Source organism: Rutidosis leptorrhynchoides, chromosome 5, assembly GCF_046630445.1.
Source record: "Rutidosis leptorrhynchoides isolate AG116_Rl617_1_P2 chromosome 5, CSIRO_AGI_Rlap_v1, whole genome shotgun sequence".
NCBI lineage: Eukaryota > Viridiplantae > Streptophyta > Magnoliopsida > Asterales > Asteraceae > Rutidosis > Rutidosis leptorrhynchoides.
In genome coordinates this window covers 320,308,004-320,332,851 of record NC_092337.1, presented here as the reverse complement: position 1 = coordinate 320,332,851, position 24,848 = coordinate 320,308,004, and the positions used below count along the sequence as shown (strand labels likewise).

Below are 24,848 nucleotides of genomic sequence, written 5' to 3'. Positions count from 1 at the left end.
TGTTTCTTTCTTTCTCTCCATTATCATCTTTGTTCTTACACTTCATTATTAGTATTCTTAATCAAGAATCAAATCACTAAAGGTAGTTATAAGCCTACTGAATTATAACATCAAGAATCAAACCACTAAAGGTAGTTATAAGCCTACTGAATTATAACACGTTATCAGCACGATAATCTTAATACTAATTATGGTTGGCTCTGCCACCTAAATGATATATGGTCGGTTATACCACCTGAATAATATATGGTCGACACTGTCGTCTAATTATCATTTATGTTACTAACATTTATATTTCAATTATCTAACATTTATATGGCCGACACTGTCGCCTAATTATCATTTATGTTACTAACATTTATATTTCTATTATCTAACATTTATATGGCCGACACTGTCGCCTAATTATCATTTATGTTTACTAATATTTATATTTATGTTATATAACATTTATTAATGATTGCTTACATATGGTCGACACTGTCACCTACTTATCATTTATGTTATATTAAATTTATGTTTAATGTTTATATACTTATGAATATAAAGTGACTATAATTTATCATGTTGTTTGTTTTAATAGAAAATGTCGAATCTGGAAAAGCTTAAATTTACTCCTTTAGAATCAACTGGAAATAACTACATGCCATGGGTTATAAAAGTAAAAATGCATCTTAAATCAATGGGCATTCTTGAAGCCATAAATGAAAACAACACTTGTTCTAAAAAAGAACAAGCAACGGCATGTTGCTTTATTCATTAACATATTGATGAATGCTTACAAAATAATTATGTGACTGTAGAAGATCCCCATGTTTTATGGGAAGGTCTCAAAAGCAGATTCAATAATCAAAGAGAAATTTTACTTCCAGCTGCTATGGAACAATGGAGAACATTAAGGTTCCAAGACTTTAAGAAAGTAAATGAATATAGCTCAGCTCTGTATAATACATGTTCACAACTTAAATTCTGTGGACATGAAATAAGTGATGCAGACATGATGGAGAAAACTTTCTGTAGCGACCCCGACAAATCGTCAAATGACGGCGTCATCTACGTATGGTCCCATTACATGGTCGTAAGTCTTTATAACAAAGTTTGACCGAAAAATATGTCGCATTCATTTCATAAATAAGGATGTTTCAAAGTTTACAAAAGTAGTTTCCATAACAAGTACATAACAATGTTTAAAGTTTGTATGAAACACGTGCGACACAATTAAAAGTAGTCAAAAAGACGCTCCACGTGTGCAAGTATACCCGACATCCAATGCAAGTATCAAAAAGTATGAGCGGAAGCATGTATCACCTAAGTTCAAGGACCTGAGAAAAACATAGAGAATCTGTCAACGAAAACGTTGGTGAAATCATAGGTTTAAATAAGTAAGTGAGTAATAGTAAGTTGAACCACAAGATTTGCAACATCGATAAAGTCATAGTACATTCTAAAAGTTAATATTCACGAGCACTCAATTATCAAAGCTTAACATTCCGTCCGTTGAACCCCGTAATAATAGTGTTAGAACATACACTGTTTCCCGAAAATATATTTCACCCGTAGACGGTAGCGAACCGTCCGAAGTGAGGGTTTGTCAAACCCATATGGCCATATAACATAAGTTCTCGCTTATACCATCTGATGTAACTAATGATAATCGAATTGAGGATTTGTGTTCAAACTCGTATGTAGAATGTTTGTTTTCCCTGTACTTGTGTTCACGTAGTTTAAAAGAACGTTTATGTTTTCTCATCCCAAAAGTAAGTTCAAAAAGAGTAAAAGTGGGACTATGATCTCACCTTGTATGCACGAACCAAAAAGTACTTCGACAAGTAACGTGTGCAAAGAACAATGCTAGTCTTGACCTAAACAAATAGGTTGTATCAATAACGATAGTCACGAAGGGTCAAAGATGTTCAATTAGTCCTATGGCTCGTTACGACTCGATTATGTAGCATGTGAAATCAAATTGTCAAGTTTCATGCAAGGTACAAGTATATAAACAAGTTAGGAGGGTTGCATAATCATTTGGTTAAGTTTGACAAAAAGTCAAACTTTGGTCGGTCAAAGTCAACAAAAAGTCAACACGTTCGGGTCGGGTCCCGAACTATTTTTCTGAGGTTTTTAATCATGTATGAGCATGTTAGGACAAGTTACATGTGAATCGGAGGTGCGTAGCATAGCAAACATTATTCGAAAATTGACAAAGTTGGACAGACCATAATGGCGCGCCGCGCGGGTATATGGAGCGCCGCGCCATTACCTGTGCAGAGAGTTCTGGCAGTTTTTAAGTTTTATGCACGAACCTAACTTCAAACAATCACCATTTATGATCCGCAAACAATCAAGACAAGTATCTTATACCGTTGGGAAGGTAATTTGACGAGGAACACAACTAAACACATTTCATCAATCAATCTACCTATTACAACAACCAAAACCGCATCTAATGCTTAACATTAACCGCATACAAGTTCATAAATGCAATTCAATGATTCGGGCAACCAATTTACATGAATGATATGCCGTTTCGAAGGTAATCAAGCATACAATCCAACTAAACACTTACCAATAATATTATCAAGCATTTAATGCATCAAGATTCAATTTACTTCTATCAAACCCTAACCCAAAATCACAAATTCAACAATCATGATTATGAAACTAATCCATGTCAACCTACATACCAATTTGAAGCTAGTGATGTTAGGAACACAATTAAAACATGAACTTTCATCATCAAACAACATATGAACACCTAAAACTCAAGATTATGCAAGTGTTCTTTCATAATGAACTAGTTACATCAAAATTGCAAGAACAAGCATACAAATCACATAATCATACTAGACTTGAGCCATAGACACTAATTAACAACTTTATAACTCAAAAATCTCAAGAACACATAAAATTAGTGATTTTAGAAAGTTACCCAAAATTGATGAAATCGGTATGGAATCGAAGAGGAGATCACGAGGAGTTCAAATATGTAATTTGTTTTGATTGAATCCTTCTTGAACGAATTTAGATGATGATTTCCTTTTGATGAAATTTGAGAAAAATATGGAAGTATTTTAGAAAAAGAGAAATGAATGGATAATGGTGGGGGGGTGGTTGACTTAGTCAAAAGCTAGTCACCACTTTGGTGTTTTGGCGAAACTAGTCCCTCGAGTTCGGTTGCGGGTGCGTTAAATTACCTAAACATGATAATTTAAAACGCGTATTAACGAGATGTGTTATAAACATATAACGGAACTTAAATAGTTAAACGGAAAATTGACGGAAAAAGGCGGGATGTTACATTACCTACACCTTAAAAGAAATTTCGTCCCGAAATTTAAGCAGGCGTAGTAATCGTAGTTTCTTCCTCAGAATCTGACGTTTCCGGAACCGGAAATAGATGAGGGTGTTTCTTTCGCATTTGATCTTCCCTTTCCCAAGTAAACTCGGGTCCTCTTTTGGCGTTCCATCGGACCTTAACAATCGGGATCCGGCTTTGTTTTAATTCCTTCTCGACGTAGTCCACAATTTCAACCGGTTCCTCCACAAAATGGAGTTTGTCATTAATAGTAAGTTCCTCGAGAGGGACGACGATATCGGGCTCGGCGAGACACTTCTTCAAGTTAGATACATGAAAAGTAGGATGGACGGAGCTTAGTTGAGGCGGAAGGTTTAAACGATAAGCAACGGTTCCAACACGCTCTAAGATTTCGAAAGGACCAACATACCGCGGATTTAGTTTCCCACGTTTCCCAAAATGGATGACACCTTTCCAAGGTGCGACTTTTAACATGACGCGGTCACCGACTTGAAATTCGAGGTCTTTGCGTCTTTTGTCGGTATAGCATTTTTGACGACTCCGGGCCGTCCGAAGCCTATCTCGGATTTGAAGAATATTCTCGGTGGTTTCGTGAATGAGTTCGGGCCCGGGAATTTGCACGTCACCCACTTCGGCCCAACAAAGAGGAGAGCGACATTTTCGACCATATAACGCTTCAAAAGGTGCGGCCTTAATACTCGCGTGATAACTATTGTTGTAAGAGAATTCGGCGAGAGGTACGTGATTGTCCCAAGCTTTTCCAAAATCAACAACGCAGGCTCGTAACATATCCTCTAAGGTTTGTATTGTACGTTCACTTTGCCCATCGGTTTGGGGATGATATGCGGTGCTCATGTCCAAACGCGTTCCCAACGCTTCTTGTAACGTACGCCAAAATCTAGAAACGAAACGACCATCTCGGTCGGAGATAATCGATAAAGGTACACCGTGTCGGGCTACAATCTCCTTAATGTATAGTCGTGCAAGTTTCTCCATTTTGTCGGTCTCTTTCATGGCGAGAAAGTGCGCGGATTTGGTGAGGCGATCGACAATGACCCAAATAGTATCATAACCGCCCGACGTTTTTGGTAGTTTGGTGATAAAATCCATCGTGATCCTTTCCCACTTCCATTGCGGGATCTCGGGTTGTTGAAGTAACCCGGACGGTCTTTGGTGTTCGGCTTTGACTTTTGCGCAAGTCAAACATTTGGCAACGTATCTAGCAACTTCCTTTTTGATGTTCGGCCACCAATATTGTTCTTTAAGGTCATGGTACATCTTATTGGCGCCGGGATGAATCGAGTATCGTGATTTGTGGGCTTCGTCTAAGATGAGGTTTCGTAAATCGCCATATCTAGGCACCCAAATCCTTCCGGCGTAATATCGAAGTCCGTTCTCCTTAACTTCGAATCGAGAGACGAGGATGTTTAAAAGTTCACGTCCGATGTGGTTGTCCTTAAGAGCCTCCTCTTGAGCTACACGAATTTGGCTATTAAGGTTGGAGTGGATGGTGATGTTTAATGCTCGGACGCGAAGAGGTACCGTTCTTTCCTTTCGACTTAAGGCATCGGCCACTACATTTGCCTTTCCGGGGTGGTAACGAAGTTCACAATTGTAATCGTTCAAGGTTTCAATCCACCGTCGTTGTCTCATGTTTAGTTGCTTTTGATCGAAGATATGTTGGAGACTTTTGTGATCGGTAAAGATGGTACTTTTGGTACCAAGAAGATGATGTCTCCATAACTTAAGTGCAAAGATGACGGCACCGAGTTCAAGATCATGTGTCGTGTAGTTTCGTTCGTGGACTTTGAGTTGTCGAGAGGCATAAGCAATGACTTTCTTTCGTTGCATTAATACGCATCCATAACCGTTTTTCTAGGCATCACAATATACAACAAAATCATCATTGCCTTCGGGAAGTGACAAGATAGGAGCGGTGGTTAGCTTAGTTTTCAAGATTTGAAAAGCGGTTTCTTGTTCGGATGACCAAATGAACCTTCGGTCCTTGTGAGTTAACGCGGTTAAAAGGCGAGCGATTAAGGAAAAGTCCTTGATGAATTTACGATAGTATCCGGCGAGACCCAAGAATTGACGAATTTGAGTAGGAGTAGTAGGAGTCTCCCATTTACTAATGGCTTCGATTTTTGCGGGATCGACTTTAATGCCTTGATCACTTACAACATGACCGAGGAATTGAACTTCCTTCAACCAAAATTCACACTTGGGGAACTTGGCATAGAGTTGTTCTTTTCTCAAGAGTTCAAGCACGAGTCGGAGATGTTCTTTGTGTTCCTCTTCGCTTTTAGAATAGACCAAAATATCATCGATGAACACGATAACGAATTTGTCGAGGTAAGGTTTGCACACGCGGTTCATGAGATCCATGAACACCGCCGGTGCGTTAGTGAGACCGAAAGGCATGACAAGGAATTCATAACTACCATAACGAGTCCGGAAAGCGGTTTTGGAGATATCTTCCCCCTTAACCCTTAGTTGATGATAACCCGAACGGAGATCGATTTTTGAATATACACGAGAACCTTGTAGTTGATCAAAGAGATCATCGATGCGAGGAAGGGGATATCGGTTCTTAACCGTCAATTTGTTTAGTTCACGATAATCAATGCACATTCATAGGGATCCGTCTTTCTTCTTGATGAACAAAATCGGAGCGCCCCATGGTGAATGGCTAGGTTGAATGAAACCACGGTCAAGTAGCTCTTGGATTTGACTTTGCAATTCTTGTAATTCGGATGGAGCGAGTCTATACGGTGCACGCGCTACGGGTGCGGCTCCTGGAATAAGATCGATTTGAAATTCAACCGGTCGATGAGGTGGAAGACCCGGTAATTCGTCGGGAAATACATCGGAAAAGTCACTAACAATTGGCACATCTTCGATGCGCTTTTCGTCGGCCTCGACTTTCTTAACGTGAGCAAGAATCGCGAAACAACCCTTGCGAAGTAGCTTTCGAACTTTAAGGCACGAAACGATATTGAGTCCGGTGCAATTTTTGTCGCCATAGACAATCAATGGTTCACCATTCTCGATAGGAATTCGGATTGCGTGAAGATCGCAAAGAATGTGAGATTTATTTTTGACCATCCAATTCATACCGATTATTACATCAAAACTCCCTAGTTCCATGGGTATCAAGTCAATTTCAAATTCATTACCCAAAATGTTTAAAGTACACCCCCGGTAATATGTGTCGGCACTTAAGAGTTTTCCGTCGGCCACTTCGATGGAATAAGTAGTATCTAAGGGGTGTGGTGGAGTGCAAAGAGTAGGAGCCAAAGTCTTAGACACAAAACATTTATCGGCACCCGAATCGAATAAGCAAGTAACATAAGTGTTGTTGAGAAGAAACGTACCCGTGACTAGTTCATTGTCATCTCGGGCTTCCTCGGTGTTGATGTTAAAGGCTCGGCCTCGGTTGTTGGGGTTGGTTTTCTTTTTCGGGCATTCGTTCTTATAATGGCCCGTTTGGCCACATTCGTAACAAGTGACCGTTTTTGGAGGATTGGGCCCCTTTCGAGCAACGGGGGCGGCGCTTGTGCAATTGTTGGCCCTATGACCAACACCTTGGCAACGGTGACAAACTAGCTTGTTACATTCGCCGTGATGATGCTTGTGGCATTTGTTGCAAAAAGGTAAGTTTCCGACATAACCCTTCTTGCCGTCGTTGTTGAAAGGCTTTTTGGTGAAGGTGTTGTTGTTGTAGTTGGTTGATGGAGTGGCTTCCCATTTCCTTTTGTTGCCACCCGACTTGTCCTCGGCCTTAGGAGCCGGCACTATGATTTCGTCAACCGTTTCGATTAATTGACGGGCCATGTTCATAGCGGCTTGATGAGTAGCGGGTTTGGATGACATCACCCCTTGTTTGATGCTTTTTGGAAGACCGAGCATGTAGAGCTCAATCCTTTGAGATTCGGGGTTAACAAGATTAGGACACATCAAGGATAGTTCGGCGAAGCGTTGATTATAAGCCTTAAGATCGTTTCCGACCGCTTTCAAAGCTCTTAGTTCTTCCTCAAGCTTTCGGGTTTCTTCGCGCGGAAAATATTCAACAATCATCTTTTCCCTTAGATCGGCCCAAGAGAGGGCATGAGCTTCATCGGTACCTACCGATTGAACATAGGTGTTCCACCATGTTAGAGCAATTCCGGAGAAAGTGTGGGTGAAGTATTTGACCTTGTCTTGATCCCGACAACCGCTTATGCTAAAGACGGCCTCGGTTTGTTCAAACCAACGAGTAAGCACAACCGGTCCCCCGGTTCCATCATAAGTGTGGGGTTTGCACCCCATGAAAGCTTTGTAGGAGCACCCTTCGCTAGAGTTACCGGCTCCTTGGTTGTTGTTGTTGTTGTTGTTGTTATTGTTATTGTTATTGTTGGACGAGTGACCGGCCATGGCCGCATCCACGGCGGTGGCTATCATGCGTTGCAAAGCTTGTTCGGGAGTTTCATTGCGTCGTACACGGCGAGGAGGCATTGTTCCTTCAAAACAAATGAATACCGTTGGTTAGTATTCTAAATAATACTAACCGCGGTATGGAATAAAGATAAAGAGAAAATTATCCTTGACTCGCCTTAAATTCTTTATGGCATAATGTCGGTATGTTCATATGAGTCACCGTAATATAATTTCCAGGAATTATATTACCCTAATTCATATGTGCATTCGACATCACATCATATAGTCAAGGTGGCGTGTCAATTAAATTATACAACGCAAGATTTAGATAGAATAAGAGTAGATATGAGTAGAAGAGTTAGAGTATAAATGCACAATTTGCCAAGTAATTCCTATGTCAAGTCTATATGCCGGTTGTAGTCTAGACTCACCAATGTACCCTATGACTCGGGGTCGACACCAATGAACTCTAAATCCCTACAACCAAGGCTCTGATACCACTTGTAGCGACCCCGATAAATCGTCAAATGACGGAGTCATCTACGTATGGTCCCATTACATGGTCGTAAGTCTTTATAACAAAGTTTGACCGAAAAATATGTCGCATTCATTTCATAAATAAGGATGTTTCAAAGTTTACAAAAGTAGTTTCCATAACAAGTACATAACAATGTTTAAAGTTTGTATGAAACACGTGCGACACAATTAAAAGTAGTCAAAAAGACGCTCCACGTGTGCAAGTATACCCGACATCCAATGCAAGTATCAAAAAGTATGAGCGGAAGCATGTATCACCTAAGTTCAAGGACCTGAGAAAAACATAGAGAATCTGTCAACGAAAACGTTGGTGAAATCATATGTTTAAATAAGTAAGTGAGTAATAGTAAGTTGAACCACAAGATTTGCAACATCGATAAAGTCATAGTACATTCTAAAAGTTAATATTCACGAGCACTCAATTATCAAAGCTTAACATTCCGTCCGTTGAACCCCGTAATAATAGTGTTAGAACATACACTGTTTCCCGAAAATATATTTCACCCGTAGACGGTAGCGAACCGTCCGAAGTGAGGGTTTGTCAAACCCATATGGCCATATAACATAAGTTCTCGCTTACACCATCTGATGTAACTAATGATAATCGAATTGAGGATTTGTGTTCAAACTCGTATGTAGAATGTTTGTTTTCCCTGTACTTGTGTTCACGTAGTTTAAAAGAACGTTTATGTTTTCTCATCTCAAAAGTAAGTTCAAAAAGAGTAAAAGTGGGACTATGATCTCACCTTGTATGCACGAACCAAAAAGTACTTCGACAAGTAACGTGTGCAAAGAACAATGCTAGTCTTGACCTAAACAAATAGGTTGTATCAATAACGATAGTCACGAAGGGTCAAAGATGTTCAATTAGTCCTATGGCTCGTTACGACTCGATTATGTAGCATGTGAAATCAAATTGTCAAGTTTCATGCAAGGTACAAGTATATAAACAAGTTAGGAGGGTTGCATAATCATTTGGTTAAGTTTGACAAAAAGTCAAACTTTGGTCGGTCAAAGTCAACAAAAAGTCAACACGTTCGGGTCGGGTCCCGAACTATTTTTCTGAGGTTTTTAATCATGTATGAGCATGTTAGGACAAGTTACATGTGAATCGGAGGTGCGTAGTATAGCAAACATTATTCGAAAATTGACAAAGTTGGACAGACCATAATGGCGCGCCGCGCGGGTATATGGAGCGCCGCGCCATTACCTGTGCAGAGAGTTCTGGCAGTTTTTAAGTTTTATGCACGAACCTAACTTCAAACAATCACCATTTATGATCCGCAAACAATCAAGACAAGTATCTTATACCGTTGGGAAGGTAATTTGATGAGGAACACAACTAAACACATTTCATCAATCAATCTACCTATTACAACAACCAAAACCGCATCTAATGCTTAACATTAACCGCATACAAGTTCATAAATGCAATTCAATGATTCGGGCAACCAATTTACATGAATGATATGCCGTTTCGAAGGTAATCAAGCATACAATCCAACTAAACACTTACCAATAATATTATCAAGCATTTAATGCATCAAGATTCAATTTACTTCTATCAAACCCTAACCCAAAATCACAAATTCAACAATCATGATTATGAAACTAATCCATGTCAACCTACATACCAATTTGAAGCTAGTGATGTTAGGAACACAATTAAAACATGAACTTTCATCATCAAACAACATATGAACACCTAAAACTCAAGATTATGCAAGTGTTCTTTCATAATGAATTAGTTACATCAAAATTGCAAGAACAAGCATACAAATCACATAATCATACTAGACTTGAGCCATAGACACTAATTAACAACTTTATAACTCAAAAATCTCAAGAACACATAAAATTAGTGATTTTAGAAAGTTACCCAAAATTGATGAAATCGGTATGGAATCGAAGAGGAGATCACGAGGAGTTCAAATATGTAATTTGTTTTGATTGAATCCTTCTTGAACGAATTTGGATGATGATTTCCTTTTGATGAAATTTGAGAAAAATATGGAAGTATTTTAGAAAAAGAGAAATGAATGGATAATGGTGGGGGGTGGTTGACTTAGTCAAAAGCTAGTCACCACTTTGGTGTTTTGGCGAAACTAGTCCCTCGAGTTCGGTTGCGGGTGCGTTAAATTACCTAAACATGATAATTTAAAACGCGTATTAACGAGATGTGTTATAAACATATAACGGAACTTAAATAGTTAAACGGAAAATTGACGGAAAAAGGCGGGATGTTACACTTTCTCTACAATGAATGCTGCAAACATCACAGTGCAAAGAAATTTGAGAATGCTAAAGTTCAAAACATATCCTGAACTTAATTCATATCTCTTAGTTGCAGAGCAAAATGATGAGCTATTAATGAAAAATCAGCAATCCCGTCCTACTGGTACACTTGCAATCCCTGAAGCAAATACTGCAAATAATTATAAACAGGGACAAAGACGCGGGCAAGGTCGTGGTTATAATAACCATCACCATCATCATGCCAAAAGCCATAACTATGGTAGAAACCATCTTTATGGTAATGGTAATGGGCGAGGACGTGGTCGTGGTCGTGGCTGTGGTGGTCAAAGAAATAATAATCCACGAAAATATAAATATCAACCACAAAACAAGCCCACTAAACAAGATGTTGAAGAAAATTCTTCTAAAAATTCTGAAGAATCTTGCTACAGATGTGGTAGAATGGGCCACTGGGCTAATACTTGCCGAACATCTAAACATCTTGTTAAGATGTATCAGGATTCGCTGAAAGATAAAGAAAAGGAAGTAAACTTTGTGGATAACGTCGATCCAACAGTCACTGAGAAACCATCTGATTTATATGAAGATTTCTTGAATGTTTAAGTTGTGTGTCTTTCGAAAAATAAACGATTTAATATCGTCTGTCTTTGTCATTATGTTTGCTAAATGTTTCAGTACTATCTATTTGCGTGTAAAATATTGTGTAATATTAATGTACTCACTATTTATTTCTTATATATGAAGTTCAATATGAATTTTGCTGGAATACAACATCAATCAAGTGGTGGAGATCTCTGTATAGCAGACAGTGGAACTACACACACTATACTTAAATCCGAGAAATATTTTATTGATCTAAAACCAACGGAAGGAACTATACATACAATATCAGGACCTGCTAACTTGATAAAAGGGATAGGAAAGGCAAATTTCATACTACCAAATGGTACAAAATTTTTAATAAATGATGCCTTATTTTCTCCCAAGTCAAGCAGAAATTTATTGAGTTTCTCCGACATATACCTTAACGGGTATGATTATCAGTCAGTGACAACATAAAATGAGAAATATTTAAGTATCACTGACAAGAGTCATGTGGTTGAAAAACTGCCAAGACTTAGTTCTGGATTACATTATACACATATAAATGTACCAGAAATACATATGGTAGTTAACGAAAAATATATTGATCCTGGTGTATTCAGTTTATGGCATAACAGATTAGGCCATCCAGGATCAACAATGATGAAAAGGATTATTGAATGTACTCATGGACATCCACTAAAGGATAGAAAAATCCATCATGATACAATGGTTCCATGTACATCTTGCTCTCTTGGAAAATTGATAACTAGACCCTCACCACTTAAGGTTGAGAAAGAATCACCAATGTTTCTTGAAAGAATTCAAGGTGATATATGTGGACCAATTCATCCACTATGTGGACCATTTAGATATTTCATGGTTCTAATAGACGCATCTAGCAGATGGTCTCATGTTTGTCTGTTATCAAGCCGTAATGTGGCATTTGCAAAATTTCTTGCCCAAATTATTAAATTGAGAGCTCATTTTCCTGATTACACCATTAAAAGGGTGAGACTTGATAATGCTGGTGAATTTACATCTCAAGCATTTAATGACTATTGCATGTCTATAAGAATTGTTGTTGAACATTCTGTTGCTCATGTGCATACACAAAATGGTTTAGCCGAGTCATTGATTAAACGTTTACAGTTAATCGCTAGACCATTGATAATGAGAACAAAACTCCCTGTATCTATATGGGGTCATGCAATTTTACATGCTGCTGCATTGATTCGCATCAGACCAAGTGCAAGTCATAAATATTCCCCCCTACAACTTGCTTTTGGTCAAGAGCCAAATATTTCCCATCTTAGAACATTTGGTTGTGCAGTGTATATTCCAATTGCGACACCACAACGTACAAAAATGGGTCCTCAAAGGATGTTGGGAATATATGTTGGATATGAAACATCTTCAATATTAAGGTATATTGAACCTATGACAGGTGACGTTTTTACAGCACGTTTTGCTGATTGTCATTTTAATGGAACATTGTTCCCTAGATTAGGGGGAGAAATGAAAAATAAAGAAAATGATGTTTCATGGTGTGAACCTCAATTAAAGTATCTTGATCCTCGCACAAAAGAATGCGAGACAGAAGTTCAAAAGATAATGCATATACAAGAACTTGCAAATCAATTGCCTGATGCATTTACAGATACAAAAACGGTGACAAAATCATATATACCAGCAGTAAATACTCCAGCTCGAATTGAAATTCCAAAAGCTGGCAATAACGTCACTCATGAATCTTTGCTACGTCAGAAACGTGGAAGACCAATTGGTTCAAAGGATAAAAATCCTCGAAAAAGAAAATCAGCTGATAATGAAGTAAAAGAAAGTGTTCAAGAAGAACCACAAATCAGTACTCCTACTGCAGAGGAGATTGATGATGTCAATACAGAAATTGCAATCAATTATGCATATTCAAAAATATTATGGAACCGAAATGAAATGAAAAATCTTGATGAGAAATTTTCATTTAATGTTGCATATGACATCATGAATAATGATGATGATCCAGAACCAACATCTATGGTTGAATGTCAAAATAGACATGATTGGGCTCAATGGAAAGAAGCAATACGAGCTGAATTAGAATCACTCAATAAAAGAAAAGTTTTCGGATCCATCATTCTCACTCCTAAAGATGTGAAACCTGTAGGATACAGATGGATTTTTGTCCGAAAAAGAAATGAGAAAAATGAAGTTACAAGGTATAAAGCTAGACTTGTAGCTCAAGGTTTTTCTCAAAGACCGGGAATTGATTATGAAGAAACTTATTCCCCTGTTATGGATGCAATTACTTTTAGGTACTTAATCAGCCTGGCAGTTTCTAAAAATTTAGAAATGCATCTCATGGATGTTGTGACTGCTTACCTATATGGATCACTTGATAGTGATATATATATGAAGATACCTGAAGGATTTAAGGTACCAGAAGCATCAAATGCAAAACCCAAAGAAATGTATTCGATTAAATTACAAAGATCTTTATATGGGTTAAAACAATCGGGACGTATGTGGTATAACCGATTAAGTGATTACTTGATAAGCAAAGGGTATACAAATAACCTTACTTGCCCTTGTGTTTTCATTAAGAAAACAACATCCGGATATGTGATCATAGCTGTTTATGTTGATGATCTTAACATCATAGATACAAATAAAGAGATCTATGAAGCCATTCAACTTCTAAAGAAAGAATTTGAAATGAAAGATCTCAGAAAAACCAAGTATTGCCTTGGTTTACAAATTGAGCATATGCCTAATGGTTTACTTGTACATCAAACAACATATACTGAAAAGATTTTGAAACGTTTCAATATGGACAAGGCAAAACCATTAAGTACTCCTATGGTTGTTAGATCACTCAATGTTGAAACTGATCCATTTCGTCCATGTGAAGATCATGAAGATATTCTTGGACCAGAAGTACCATATCTTAGTGCAATTGGAGCTCTTATGTATCTTACAAATTGTACAAGACCTGACATTTCTTTTGTAGTTAATTTGTTGGCAAGGTTCAGCTCTGCTCCTACCAAAAGACACTGGAATGGGATCAAACACATATTTCGATACCTTCGAGGAACCACTGATTTAGGATTATTTTATTCTAACGAATCAAAACAAGATTTGGTTGGTTATGCTGATGCAGGTTATTTATCTGATCTACATAAAGCTAAATCTCAAACTGGATATGTATTCCTAAATGGAGGTACTGCAATATCATGGCGTTCTCAAAAACAAACACTTGTTGCTACATCATCAAATCATGCCGAAGTGATTGCATTACATGAAGCTACTCGGGAATGTTTTTGGTTGAGATCAATGACACAAATCATTACTGATTCTTGTGGACTAGAACGCGATATGTAACATCCCGCGTTTTTGCGTTAAATTTATTTTTAACACTGTCTTTTTTTTTAAATAATATCTTTCGTTATTTAAATTCGTATTTTCCGTTGACTAACGTTCATAATATTCCCGTTATTTAATTATAACATCACTCGTTTACTCTAGCGTTTTAAAATATTCGCTCGGTTAATTCCCGCACCCGCTTTGAAACTTGAGGGACTAAACTTGCCAAGTGGGCAAAAATTTGACTAGGTCAAATAGTCAAAGTGGCCTTCTCCTCCATCCATTCCACCTCCCTCATTCTTGCTACTTCCATGTTTTCTCTCAAACCCCAACATCAAAGATTTATCATCTAAATTCAATCAAGGAAGTTCATCACAAAACAAATTACATATTCGTGATCCTCTCTTCATCCTCTACATTTTGGTACCAACTTCATCTCGTTTGGGTAACGTTTCTAAAACACTAATTTTCTCTAAATTCATTTTATATACTTGAAATGGTGTTAGTTAGTGTCTATGGCTCGTGTATAACATGAATATATGTTTTGTTTGCTCGATTCGTTGTTTTGAGTAACTAGTTTGAACATTTGAAATGGGTGTGCTTAATCCTTAATTTTGGATGAGTTAATGTTGTTAAATTGTTAGAATTTATGTTTTAAAAGTGTTACTAGCATCTTTAGCATCAATTTGATGTGTAGGTTGATTTGGAAAACATCATTAACATGATTATTGGTTTTGTGATTCTTGATTAGGGTTTGATGAACTCTAAAAGGAAATTTTGATGCTTTGAATGCCATGAAATGTTATTAGTTAGTGATTAGTTGTATTCCTTGTCAAAATACCTTTCCAACGATATAAGATACTTGTTTTGGATGTTTACGGTTTAGGATTTATGGGTATTTGAAGTTGGATTCGTGCTTGAGTGTGAAAACTGCCAGAATTCTCTGCACAGGTAATGGCGCGGCGCGCCATATACCCGCGCGGCGCGCCAAAGTGGTCTGTCCAACTTTGTCGATTTTTGAATAATGTTTGCTATGCTACGCACCTCCGATTCACATGTAACTTGTTCTAACATGCTCATATATGATTAAAAACCTCAGAAAAATAGTTCGGGACCCGACCCGAACGTGTTGACTTTTCGTTGACTTTGACCGACCGAAGTTCGACTTTTTGTCAAACTTAACCAAATGATTGTGCAATCTTCCTAACTTGTTTCTATACTTGTATCTTGCATGAAACTTGACAAATTGATTCACATGCTATATTTAATCGAGTCGTAACGAGCCATAGGACTAATTGAACACATTTCACCCGACCTTGTGTCGTAACCGGTTAATTGATACAACTTACTTGTTTAGGTCAAGGCTAAGCAACTTTCATGTACACGTTTACTTTGTGAAGTACTTTTATACTCGTGCACTCGAGGTGAGATCATAGTCCCACCTTTTCAACAACTTTTATACTTTTAAATCGTGGGCTGAGAAACATATACTTTGTTACATTTTATACTACTTACTTTTATGTTTTGAACACAAGTCCGATGAAACAAACATTCTACAGTGAGTTTAGAACAAAATCCTCAATTCGATTATCATTAGTTACACTTGCCGGGTGTAAGCGAGAACTTATGTTGTATGGATCCATATGGGTTTGACAAACCCTCATTCAAACGGTTCGCTACCGTTTACGAATGAAATATATTTTCGAGAAACAGTGTATGTTCTAACACTATTGTGATGGGGTTCTATGGAAGGAATGTTAAGCATTGATAATTGGGTGCTCGCGAACCAACTTTTGGAATGCAACTTTTGGATGATCAATTTTATGGAAATACTAAATCTTGTGGTTCAAAATATAACTTTTATTAATACATCTATGATTTCACCAACGTTTTTCGTTGACAGTTTTCTATATGTTTCTCAGGTTCATACTTGGCTATTTGATACATGCTTCCGCGTACTTTCATACTTGCTTGGGGTCGAGCATACATACATACACTCTGATTTCTTGCTTGGAGTCAAGCATACATACATACTTACGCTATTTATAGCAACTGTGATTTTCAATTAATTATGTCGCAAGTTATTTCATTTATACATTACTATTTTTGTAATCTTAAACTTGTTGTCGATCCTTTTGGTAAACTGAACTTTGCAAGTCTTGTACTTTTCAAATGAATGCGACGTAATTTTGGTCAAACGAGTCTCATATAGGGACTACGACCACGTAACGGGACCTAAGTTAGCGGCGCCGTCAATGACGATTTTGTTCGGGTCGCTACAGATGGTATCAGAGCGTTGGTTGTAGGGAACTAGGATATGCATTAGTGTGTCTGAGTCGTTAGGACGCATTAGTGAATCTAGACTACAACCGGATAGTTAACCATTGCATTCTGACATACATTTGCTATAGATAGCACTTACTTGACTACTTGTGCATTATACTTGAATCATTCTTAGGCAAACTTCTTAATGGTACCAAACTTTCACCATACGAATCCGTATTCTGCCATTTTCTAGTAACACACGTAAATTCGAGATTCATACGCGCAAGGATGACGACAACTTCATTAGTCACACTTGTTCGGGAACTCTGTTTCCCAGATTGTTATTCGCTACCGCATCAACTTACTATCGGTGTCACACCGGTGTTCCTTACTATCTACCACTTCTTGTTACTACCATCACTACTCTAGGTGAGTATCGTCATCACTATTTATCATTACGGTTGCGTACTATTCATTATCATGATTCGTTACACTTCTCGTACCGGAATACATTATTGTTTGACTTGAACCGCATTGACGTGAACAAACATTTATACACTTCCCTCGGGGAACACCTCTTTAGAGTTGCACTAATTCTTTCGATTAATACTAGTCACGTTAGAGACGTCGTTACACTTTGTTCATTTTAAAACTTCACGATTTCACGAACTTGAATCTATGGAGTGATGTGGGAATGGAGGTATGAGTTAGCGTAATATAACGACACTCGATCAATGTGGTTATATTACGGTAAGCCATACCAAAGTTCTAATGACTCGTGATGGTGATTGGACTCGATCAACCTAATCACTACCATGTGCCATGTACATGATTTCATTTTTCTTGTTTGCACATCCGACAACTCCGAGAATACTGATAACAACCATACCCGGGACACATCGTCGATTATTGTCGAACCATATTTATGCTTCCAAATGAATGGCAAATTCTTTCAACATCAGACGTATGTTACACGTGTATACTATCTCGTTTTCGCACAGTTTTATCGACGAACTACAAACTGTTTGGTATGCTCACATCGAGGCAGAAACTTCTCTCGCATTACACTCGTACTTCCATTTAAGGAAATCATTATTCTAAACTCTCAATGGAGAGAGAGACTCTTCACGTTATACTAGTATTCGCCACGAGGGTGAATAGCCCAGACGAACGTTTTCAGAGACCGATGAGAACTTGCTCCGACAAACGTTTTTGGAAACAGATAAATCTTTCGTGACGCAAATTTCTTGAGAAATTTGTTCTAACTAACGTTTTCGAGTCCTGATGTACGCGTTCAAACATACCTTACAGAAATGTACCTCATTTCAGATCGAGATTCTTGTTTCACTTCTAGATTTCAGAGTGCTTTTCGAAAAGCCTCGGGACCACGTTTAAACATGAGTACAACACATCAACGCATCTCGAAGGGCCAAAAAAAAAAACATACGATTCAAACCTTGGAAATCATAAAACGAATTCGTGTTATCGACTTCAAAATTTCTTGAGAAAAGTCATTGCCTTTAACCAAATTCTCTTACAACGATGGTTATCATTCAAGTCTTAACGTCACACCTTTTGAAATCTTATATGACCGGAAACATCATTCTCCTTTTGTAAAACCAAGTAAATGATAATCAAGTCACCGAACCTGGACTCATTCATGGAGTAACCGTTAAAATCCTTCCAATCCGAGAAAGGCTCGAGACGGCCCGTAGTCGCCAAAGGAGCTATGCCAATGTTAGATATAAACCTTTCGAATTCCATGTGAAAAACCGCGTAACGTTAAAAGTCGCACCTTGAAAAGGTGTAGTCCGTTTCGGAAACGTAGAAAGCTAAATCCGCGATATTTTAGTCCTTTTGAAATCTTGGGGTGTGTTGTGCCCGTTGCTTACCGCTTCGAACTTCCGACTCAAACAAATTCCGTTCATCCTACATTCTGTGTATCAAACTTAAAGGCGTGTCTTGCGAGACAAGAACTTGTTATCCTCTTCGATGAACTTACTATCAACGATAAACCTCACTACCAAGGAGGACCGGTTGAAACTATAAATCGTGGAACCAAACTTTAAACCAACGTAAAATCGCGACTGTCGAAGTTCGCTGAAATACCCGAGGGAGTACCTTCACTTATTCGTAGAACCGACAACGCAAGATCTCAAGGAAGAAACAACGACTACTACTTCCAACTAAATTTCGGGACGAAATTTCTTTTAAGGTGTAGGTAATGTAACATCCCGCGTTTTTGCGTTAAATTTATTTTTAACACTGTCTTTTTTTTAAATAATATCTTTCGTTATTTAAATTCGTATTTTCCGTTGACTAACGTTCATAATATTCCCGTTATTTAATTATAACATCACTCGTTTACTCTAGCGTTTTAAAATATTCGCTCGGTTAATTCCCGCACCCGCTTTGAAACTTGAGGGACTAAACTTGCCAAGTGGGCAAAAATTTGACTAGGTCAAATAGTCAAAGTGGCCTTCTCCTCCATCCATTCCACCTCCCTCATTCTTGCTACTTCCATGTTTTCTCTCAAACCCCAACATCAAAGATTTATCATCTAAATTCAATCAAGGAAGTTCATCACAAAACAAATTACATATTCGTGATCCTCTCTTCATCCTCTACATTTTGGTACCAACTTCATCTCGTTTGGGTAACGTTTCTAAAACACTAATTTTCTCTAAATTCATTTTATATACTTGAAATGGTGTTAGTTAGTGTCTATGGCTCGTATATAACATGAATATATGTTTTGTTTGCTCGATTCGTTATTTTGAGTAACTAGTTTGAACATTTGAAATGGGTGTGCTTAATCCTTAATTTTGGATGAGTTAATGTTGTTAAATTGTTAGAGTTTATGTTTTAAAAGTGTTACTAGCATCTTTAGCATCAATTTGATGTGTAAGTTGATTTGGAAAACATCATTAACATGATTATTGGTTTTGTGATTCTTGATTAGGGTTTGATGAACTCTAAAAGGAAATTTTGATGCTTTGAATGCCATAAAATGTTATTAGTTAGTGATTAGTTGTATTCCTTGTCAAAATACCTTTCCAACGATATAAGATACTTGTTTTGGATGTTTACGGTTTAGGATTTATGGGTATTTGAAGTTGGATTCGTGCTTGAGTGTGAAAACTGCCAGAATTCTCTGCACAAGTAATGGCGTGGCGCGCCATATACCCGCGCGGCGCGCCAAAGTGGTCTGTCCAACTTTGTCGATTTTTGAATAATGTTTGCTATGCTACGCACCTCCGATTCACATGTAACTTGTTCTAACATGCTCATATATGATTAAAAACCTCAGAAAAATATTTCGGGACCCGACCCGAACGTGTTGACTTTTCGTTGACTTTGACCGACCGAAGTTCGACTTTTTGTCAAACTTAACCAAATGATTGTGCAATCTTCCTAACTTGTTTCTATACGTGTATCTTGCATGAAACTTGACAAATTGATTCACATGCTATATTTAATCGAGTCGTAACGAGCCATAGGACTAATTGAACACATTTCACCCGACCTTGTGTCGTAACCGGTTAATTGATACAACTTACTTGTTTAGGTCAAGGCTAAGCAACTTTCATGCACACGTTTACTTTGTGAAGTACTTTTATACTCGTGCACTCGAGGTGAGATCATAGTCCCACCTTTTCAACAACTTTTATACTTTTAAATCGTGGGCTGAGAAACATATACTTTGTTACATCTTATACTACTTACTTTTATGTTTTGAACACAAGTCCGATGAAACAAACATTCTACAGCGAGTTTAGAACAAAATCCTCAATTCGATTATCATTAGTTACACTTGCCGGGTGTAAGCGAGAACTTATGTTGTATGGATCCATATGGGTTTGACAAACCCTCATTCAAACGGTTCGCTACCGTTTACGAATGAAATATATTTTCGAGAAACAGTGTATGTTCTAACACTATTGTGATGGGGTTCTATGGAAGGAATGTTAAGCATTGATAATTGGGTGCTCGCGAACCAACTTTTGGAATGCAACTTTTGGATGATCAATTTTATGGAAATACTAAATCTTGTGGTTCAAAATATAACTTTTATTAATACATCTATGATTTCACCAACGTTTTTCGTTGACAGTTTTCTATATGTTTCTCAGGTTCATACTTGGCTATTTGATACATGCTTCCGCGTACTTTCATACTTGCTTGGGGTCGAGCATACATACATACACTCTGATTTCTTGCTTGGAGTCAAGCATACATACATACTTACGCTATTTATAGCAACTGTGATTTTTAATTAATTATGTCGCAAGTTATTTCATTTATACATTACTATTTTTGTAATCTTAAACTTGTTGTCGATCCTTTTGGTAAACTGAACTTTGCAAGTCTTGTACTTTTCAAATGAATGCGACGTAATTTTGGTCAAACGAGTCTCATATAGGGACTACGACCACGTAACGGGACCTAAGTTAGCGGCGCCGTCAATGACGATTTTGTTCGGGTCGCTACACGATAAAAGTCCAACAATTATCTATGAAGATAATGCAGCTTGCATAGCACAGATGAAAGAAGGGTATATCAAAAGTGACCGAACCAAACACATACCTCCTAGATTCTTCTCATACACTCAAAATCTCATTAAGGACAACGAGATTGAAATGAGATATGTTCAATCCAGCAAAAACTCTGCTGATCTTTTCACGAAAGCACTTCCAACTGCTATTTTCAGAACACACGTTCATAACATTGGCATGAGACATGTTCAAAAGATGTAACAACCGAAGCGATGTCTACTTGAGGGGGAGTCAACTCCATGCTGCACTCTTTTTCCCTTAGCTAAAGTTTTTCCCACTGGATTTTCTTTAGCAAGGTTTTTAACGAGGCAGTAACTTACAGTTGATCTTCAACAAACAAAATTGCTATCCAAGGGGGAGTGTTATAATATATAAATATATAAATATATATATATATATATATATATATATATATATATATATATATATATATATATATATATATATATATATATATATATATATATATATAAATGGATAGTCAATTATTGATACACAAAAGTAATATTATTGTATTACCTAAACTTGTGATATTTTTGCTATAAATAGCCATGAATGCAAGCATTAAACTTTCACCATTTCTCACACTTACAAAGTGTTTCTTTCTTTCTCTCCATTATCATCTTTGTTCTTACACTTCATTATTAGTATTCTTAATCAAGAATCAAATCACTAAAGGTAGTTATAAGCCTACTGAATTATAACATCAAGAATCAAACCACTAAAGGTAGTTATAAGCCTACTGAATTATAACAAATACAAGAAGGGGTGGTTTTTTGGTTCATATATGGGCCTATGGGGATTAATTAAATCCCTTACCTGATAATTTACTTAGTTTTCATAAACGTAACCACCACAGTCTGGTCAGGAGTCCAAACTAAGTTCAAAATTAATAAATAAAATATTTCTGCGACCCTTGTCACAAAACGCACCCACTAAATTAATAATTAATTAAAATCACTCAATAATTAATTAATTCATTAAAACGCATTCTAAAACGTAAAAGGGCAAATCGGTAATTTCACCTAGGCCCGACACGAGAATGTTACAGTTACGGTGGAACAACAACATTGAACAGATAGATTTAATTAGATGGATTCAATCAGATTAAATACGTAGATTTAATTAGTTTAGATTTAGATTATAAACATTAATTAATATCAATATCAATATTAAATTATGAAAATTCAAGGCTCGCACACAAACAATGATACGAGTCAAACGCAAAAACAAAGAAGAATATAAATCCTAACTCTGCCGAACACTAGAGATCCTCTCAACAACTTGGGTGACAAACACCAACCTTCAGGAGCATCAAGTTTTTAAGGTGATAAAGAGAGAATAATTAAAAACGGACACACTATAATCTAATTCTGTTACGTACATTTAAATGAAAATTCACACTCTCCCAATGACTCCGAATAGAAAAAATCTATCTCCTTTAACCGTTTATCCCAGGGATAGCAAGATTTTCTTCTAGACATGGTAATTAAGCATTAACCATTTTTTTTCTTAATATATAAAACTGACCTAAAGAAAATGAATCTTCACATTTATACATTTCATTAACAGCTAAATTGTCACGTTCTTTGCATTGTAGTTATCGTTTCCTGTTATGGTTCGTTGAAGACAAATTCCCAAACACTCATTCAAATAATTCGATTCCATCCTCAATCATTCTTTTATCTTTATATAACCACATTCAAAAGAACAAATAAACCGTCATCAAGATCATGTGTCCAAAAATTGCAACTAAAACTACACTCTGGGCTGCAATTGTAACGATCACTTTTATCAACACAATTGCGACTCATAACGAATTTGTTTCATGCATGAATAACTACATCATCCCATTCACTAACACCTCAACTTATGTCTACACTCAAAACATGCCTTTGTATTCATCCCTAGTGTCATCTCAACACAACCCTAGATTCGCAAATTTGTCTTTATCTCGAAAACCACTTGCAATCGTTACACCTCAAAACGAACAAGAGATACGTGCAACTATCTTATGTAGCCGACACCATGGTTTGCAAGTCAGGGTTCGAAGCGGTGGCCATGACTACGAAGGAATGTCGTACCTATCCGAAACGCCTTTCGTTGTTCTTGACATGAGAAACCTTAACTCGGTTACTATCAACATAAACGATGAAACCGCGTGGGTCCAATCGGGAGCGACCTTAGGTGAACTTTATTACAAAATTGCACAAGTGAGTAAAGTTCACGGGTACCCGGCCGGAATATGCCCGAGCGTGGGCGTTGGTGGGCACTTTAGTGGTGGCGGGTTTGGTGCTATGGTGCGAAAATACGGGCTAGCAGCCGATAATGTTATCGATGCTTACATAATAGACGCTAAAGGGCGTTTTCTTGATAGAAACGCAATGGGCGAAGATCTTTTTTGGGCGATAAGGGGCGGTGGAGGTGCGAGTTTTGGCGTTATTGTCTCGTGGAAAATAAAACTAGTACGAGTTCCGCGAACTGTTACCGTTTTCAGCATTTACAAGAATATGAATCGACGTGCAATTGAAAGTATCAATCAATGGCAACATATAGCTTCTAAGTTGAAAGAGGAGCTCTACATTAGATTAGTCATTCAGTATATTCATGACAATAAAACTACGCCGGTTCAAGTGTTATTCAACTCGCTTTATTTGGGAGAGACTAAAGATTTGACCCCGTTAATGAATCGAAGTTTTCCGCAATTAGGTTTGAAACCAGAAGACTGTAAGGAAATGAGTTGGATTGAGTCTGTCCTGTTCTTTGCAGGCTTAGAAAATTCAACAAAAGTGCTACTAGGAAACAAAACTGACCCTTACGTCAGCTACTTTAAGGCGAAATCCGATTTTGTAATAAAACCTATACCGAAACACGTATTTGTGAAGATTCGAAAAAAGTTTATTCAACAGAAACTTGTTTTTATGATAATGGAACCATTTGGTGGAAGGATGAGTGAGATATCAGAAGCTGACGTCCCGTTTCCGCATCGAAGAGGGAATTTGTATAACATACAATATTTGGTCAAATGGGAAGTCAACGATGTTCGAGCATCAAACGAGCATATAGACTGGATGAGAGGGTTGTACGAGTACATGAAGCCTTATGTTTCGAAACACCCGAGAACTGCGTACGTTAACTATCGGGATTTGGATCTCGGAACGAATCGGGAAGTGAATGGGAGTTATTTGGAAGGTAGTGTTTGGGGTGAGAAATATTTTAAGGGAAACTTTAAGAGATTGGTGCAAGTTAAGAGCGTGGTTGATCCAGATAACTTCTTCAGAAATGAACAAAGTATACCGATTCATCGAAACTAGTTAGTACAGTAAAAGGCATAAGTGTAATTTACCTAGGTGTCACAAACAAATGAATCAATTTTAATACAATTGTTTCATGAATCACTGATCCATAGTATGAAAAGGGAACCATGAAATAATAAAGTGCCAGTAACTACTTTTAATATTGTTTACTATGACTTGCCGTCACTTTTTGTACGTAAATCGAAGAGTTAAAAGAAAACAAGCTAATAATAATAATAAGAAATACGGTAATAAAATAAC

At 37.4% G+C, this 24,848-nt stretch overlaps 1 protein-coding gene across 1 annotated transcript; it reads left to right on the top strand.

Moving 5' to 3' along the window:
- Positions 1-23,024: 23,024 nt before the first annotated feature.
- Positions 23,025-24,605, top strand: LOC139849523 (berberine bridge enzyme-like 22). The gene has a single exon (XM_071839171.1). It carries the CDS (start codon positions 23,025-23,027, stop codon positions 24,603-24,605), a length of 1,581 nt encoding a protein of 526 aa, XP_071695272.1.
- The last annotated feature ends 243 nt before the right edge of the window (positions 24,606-24,848 follow it).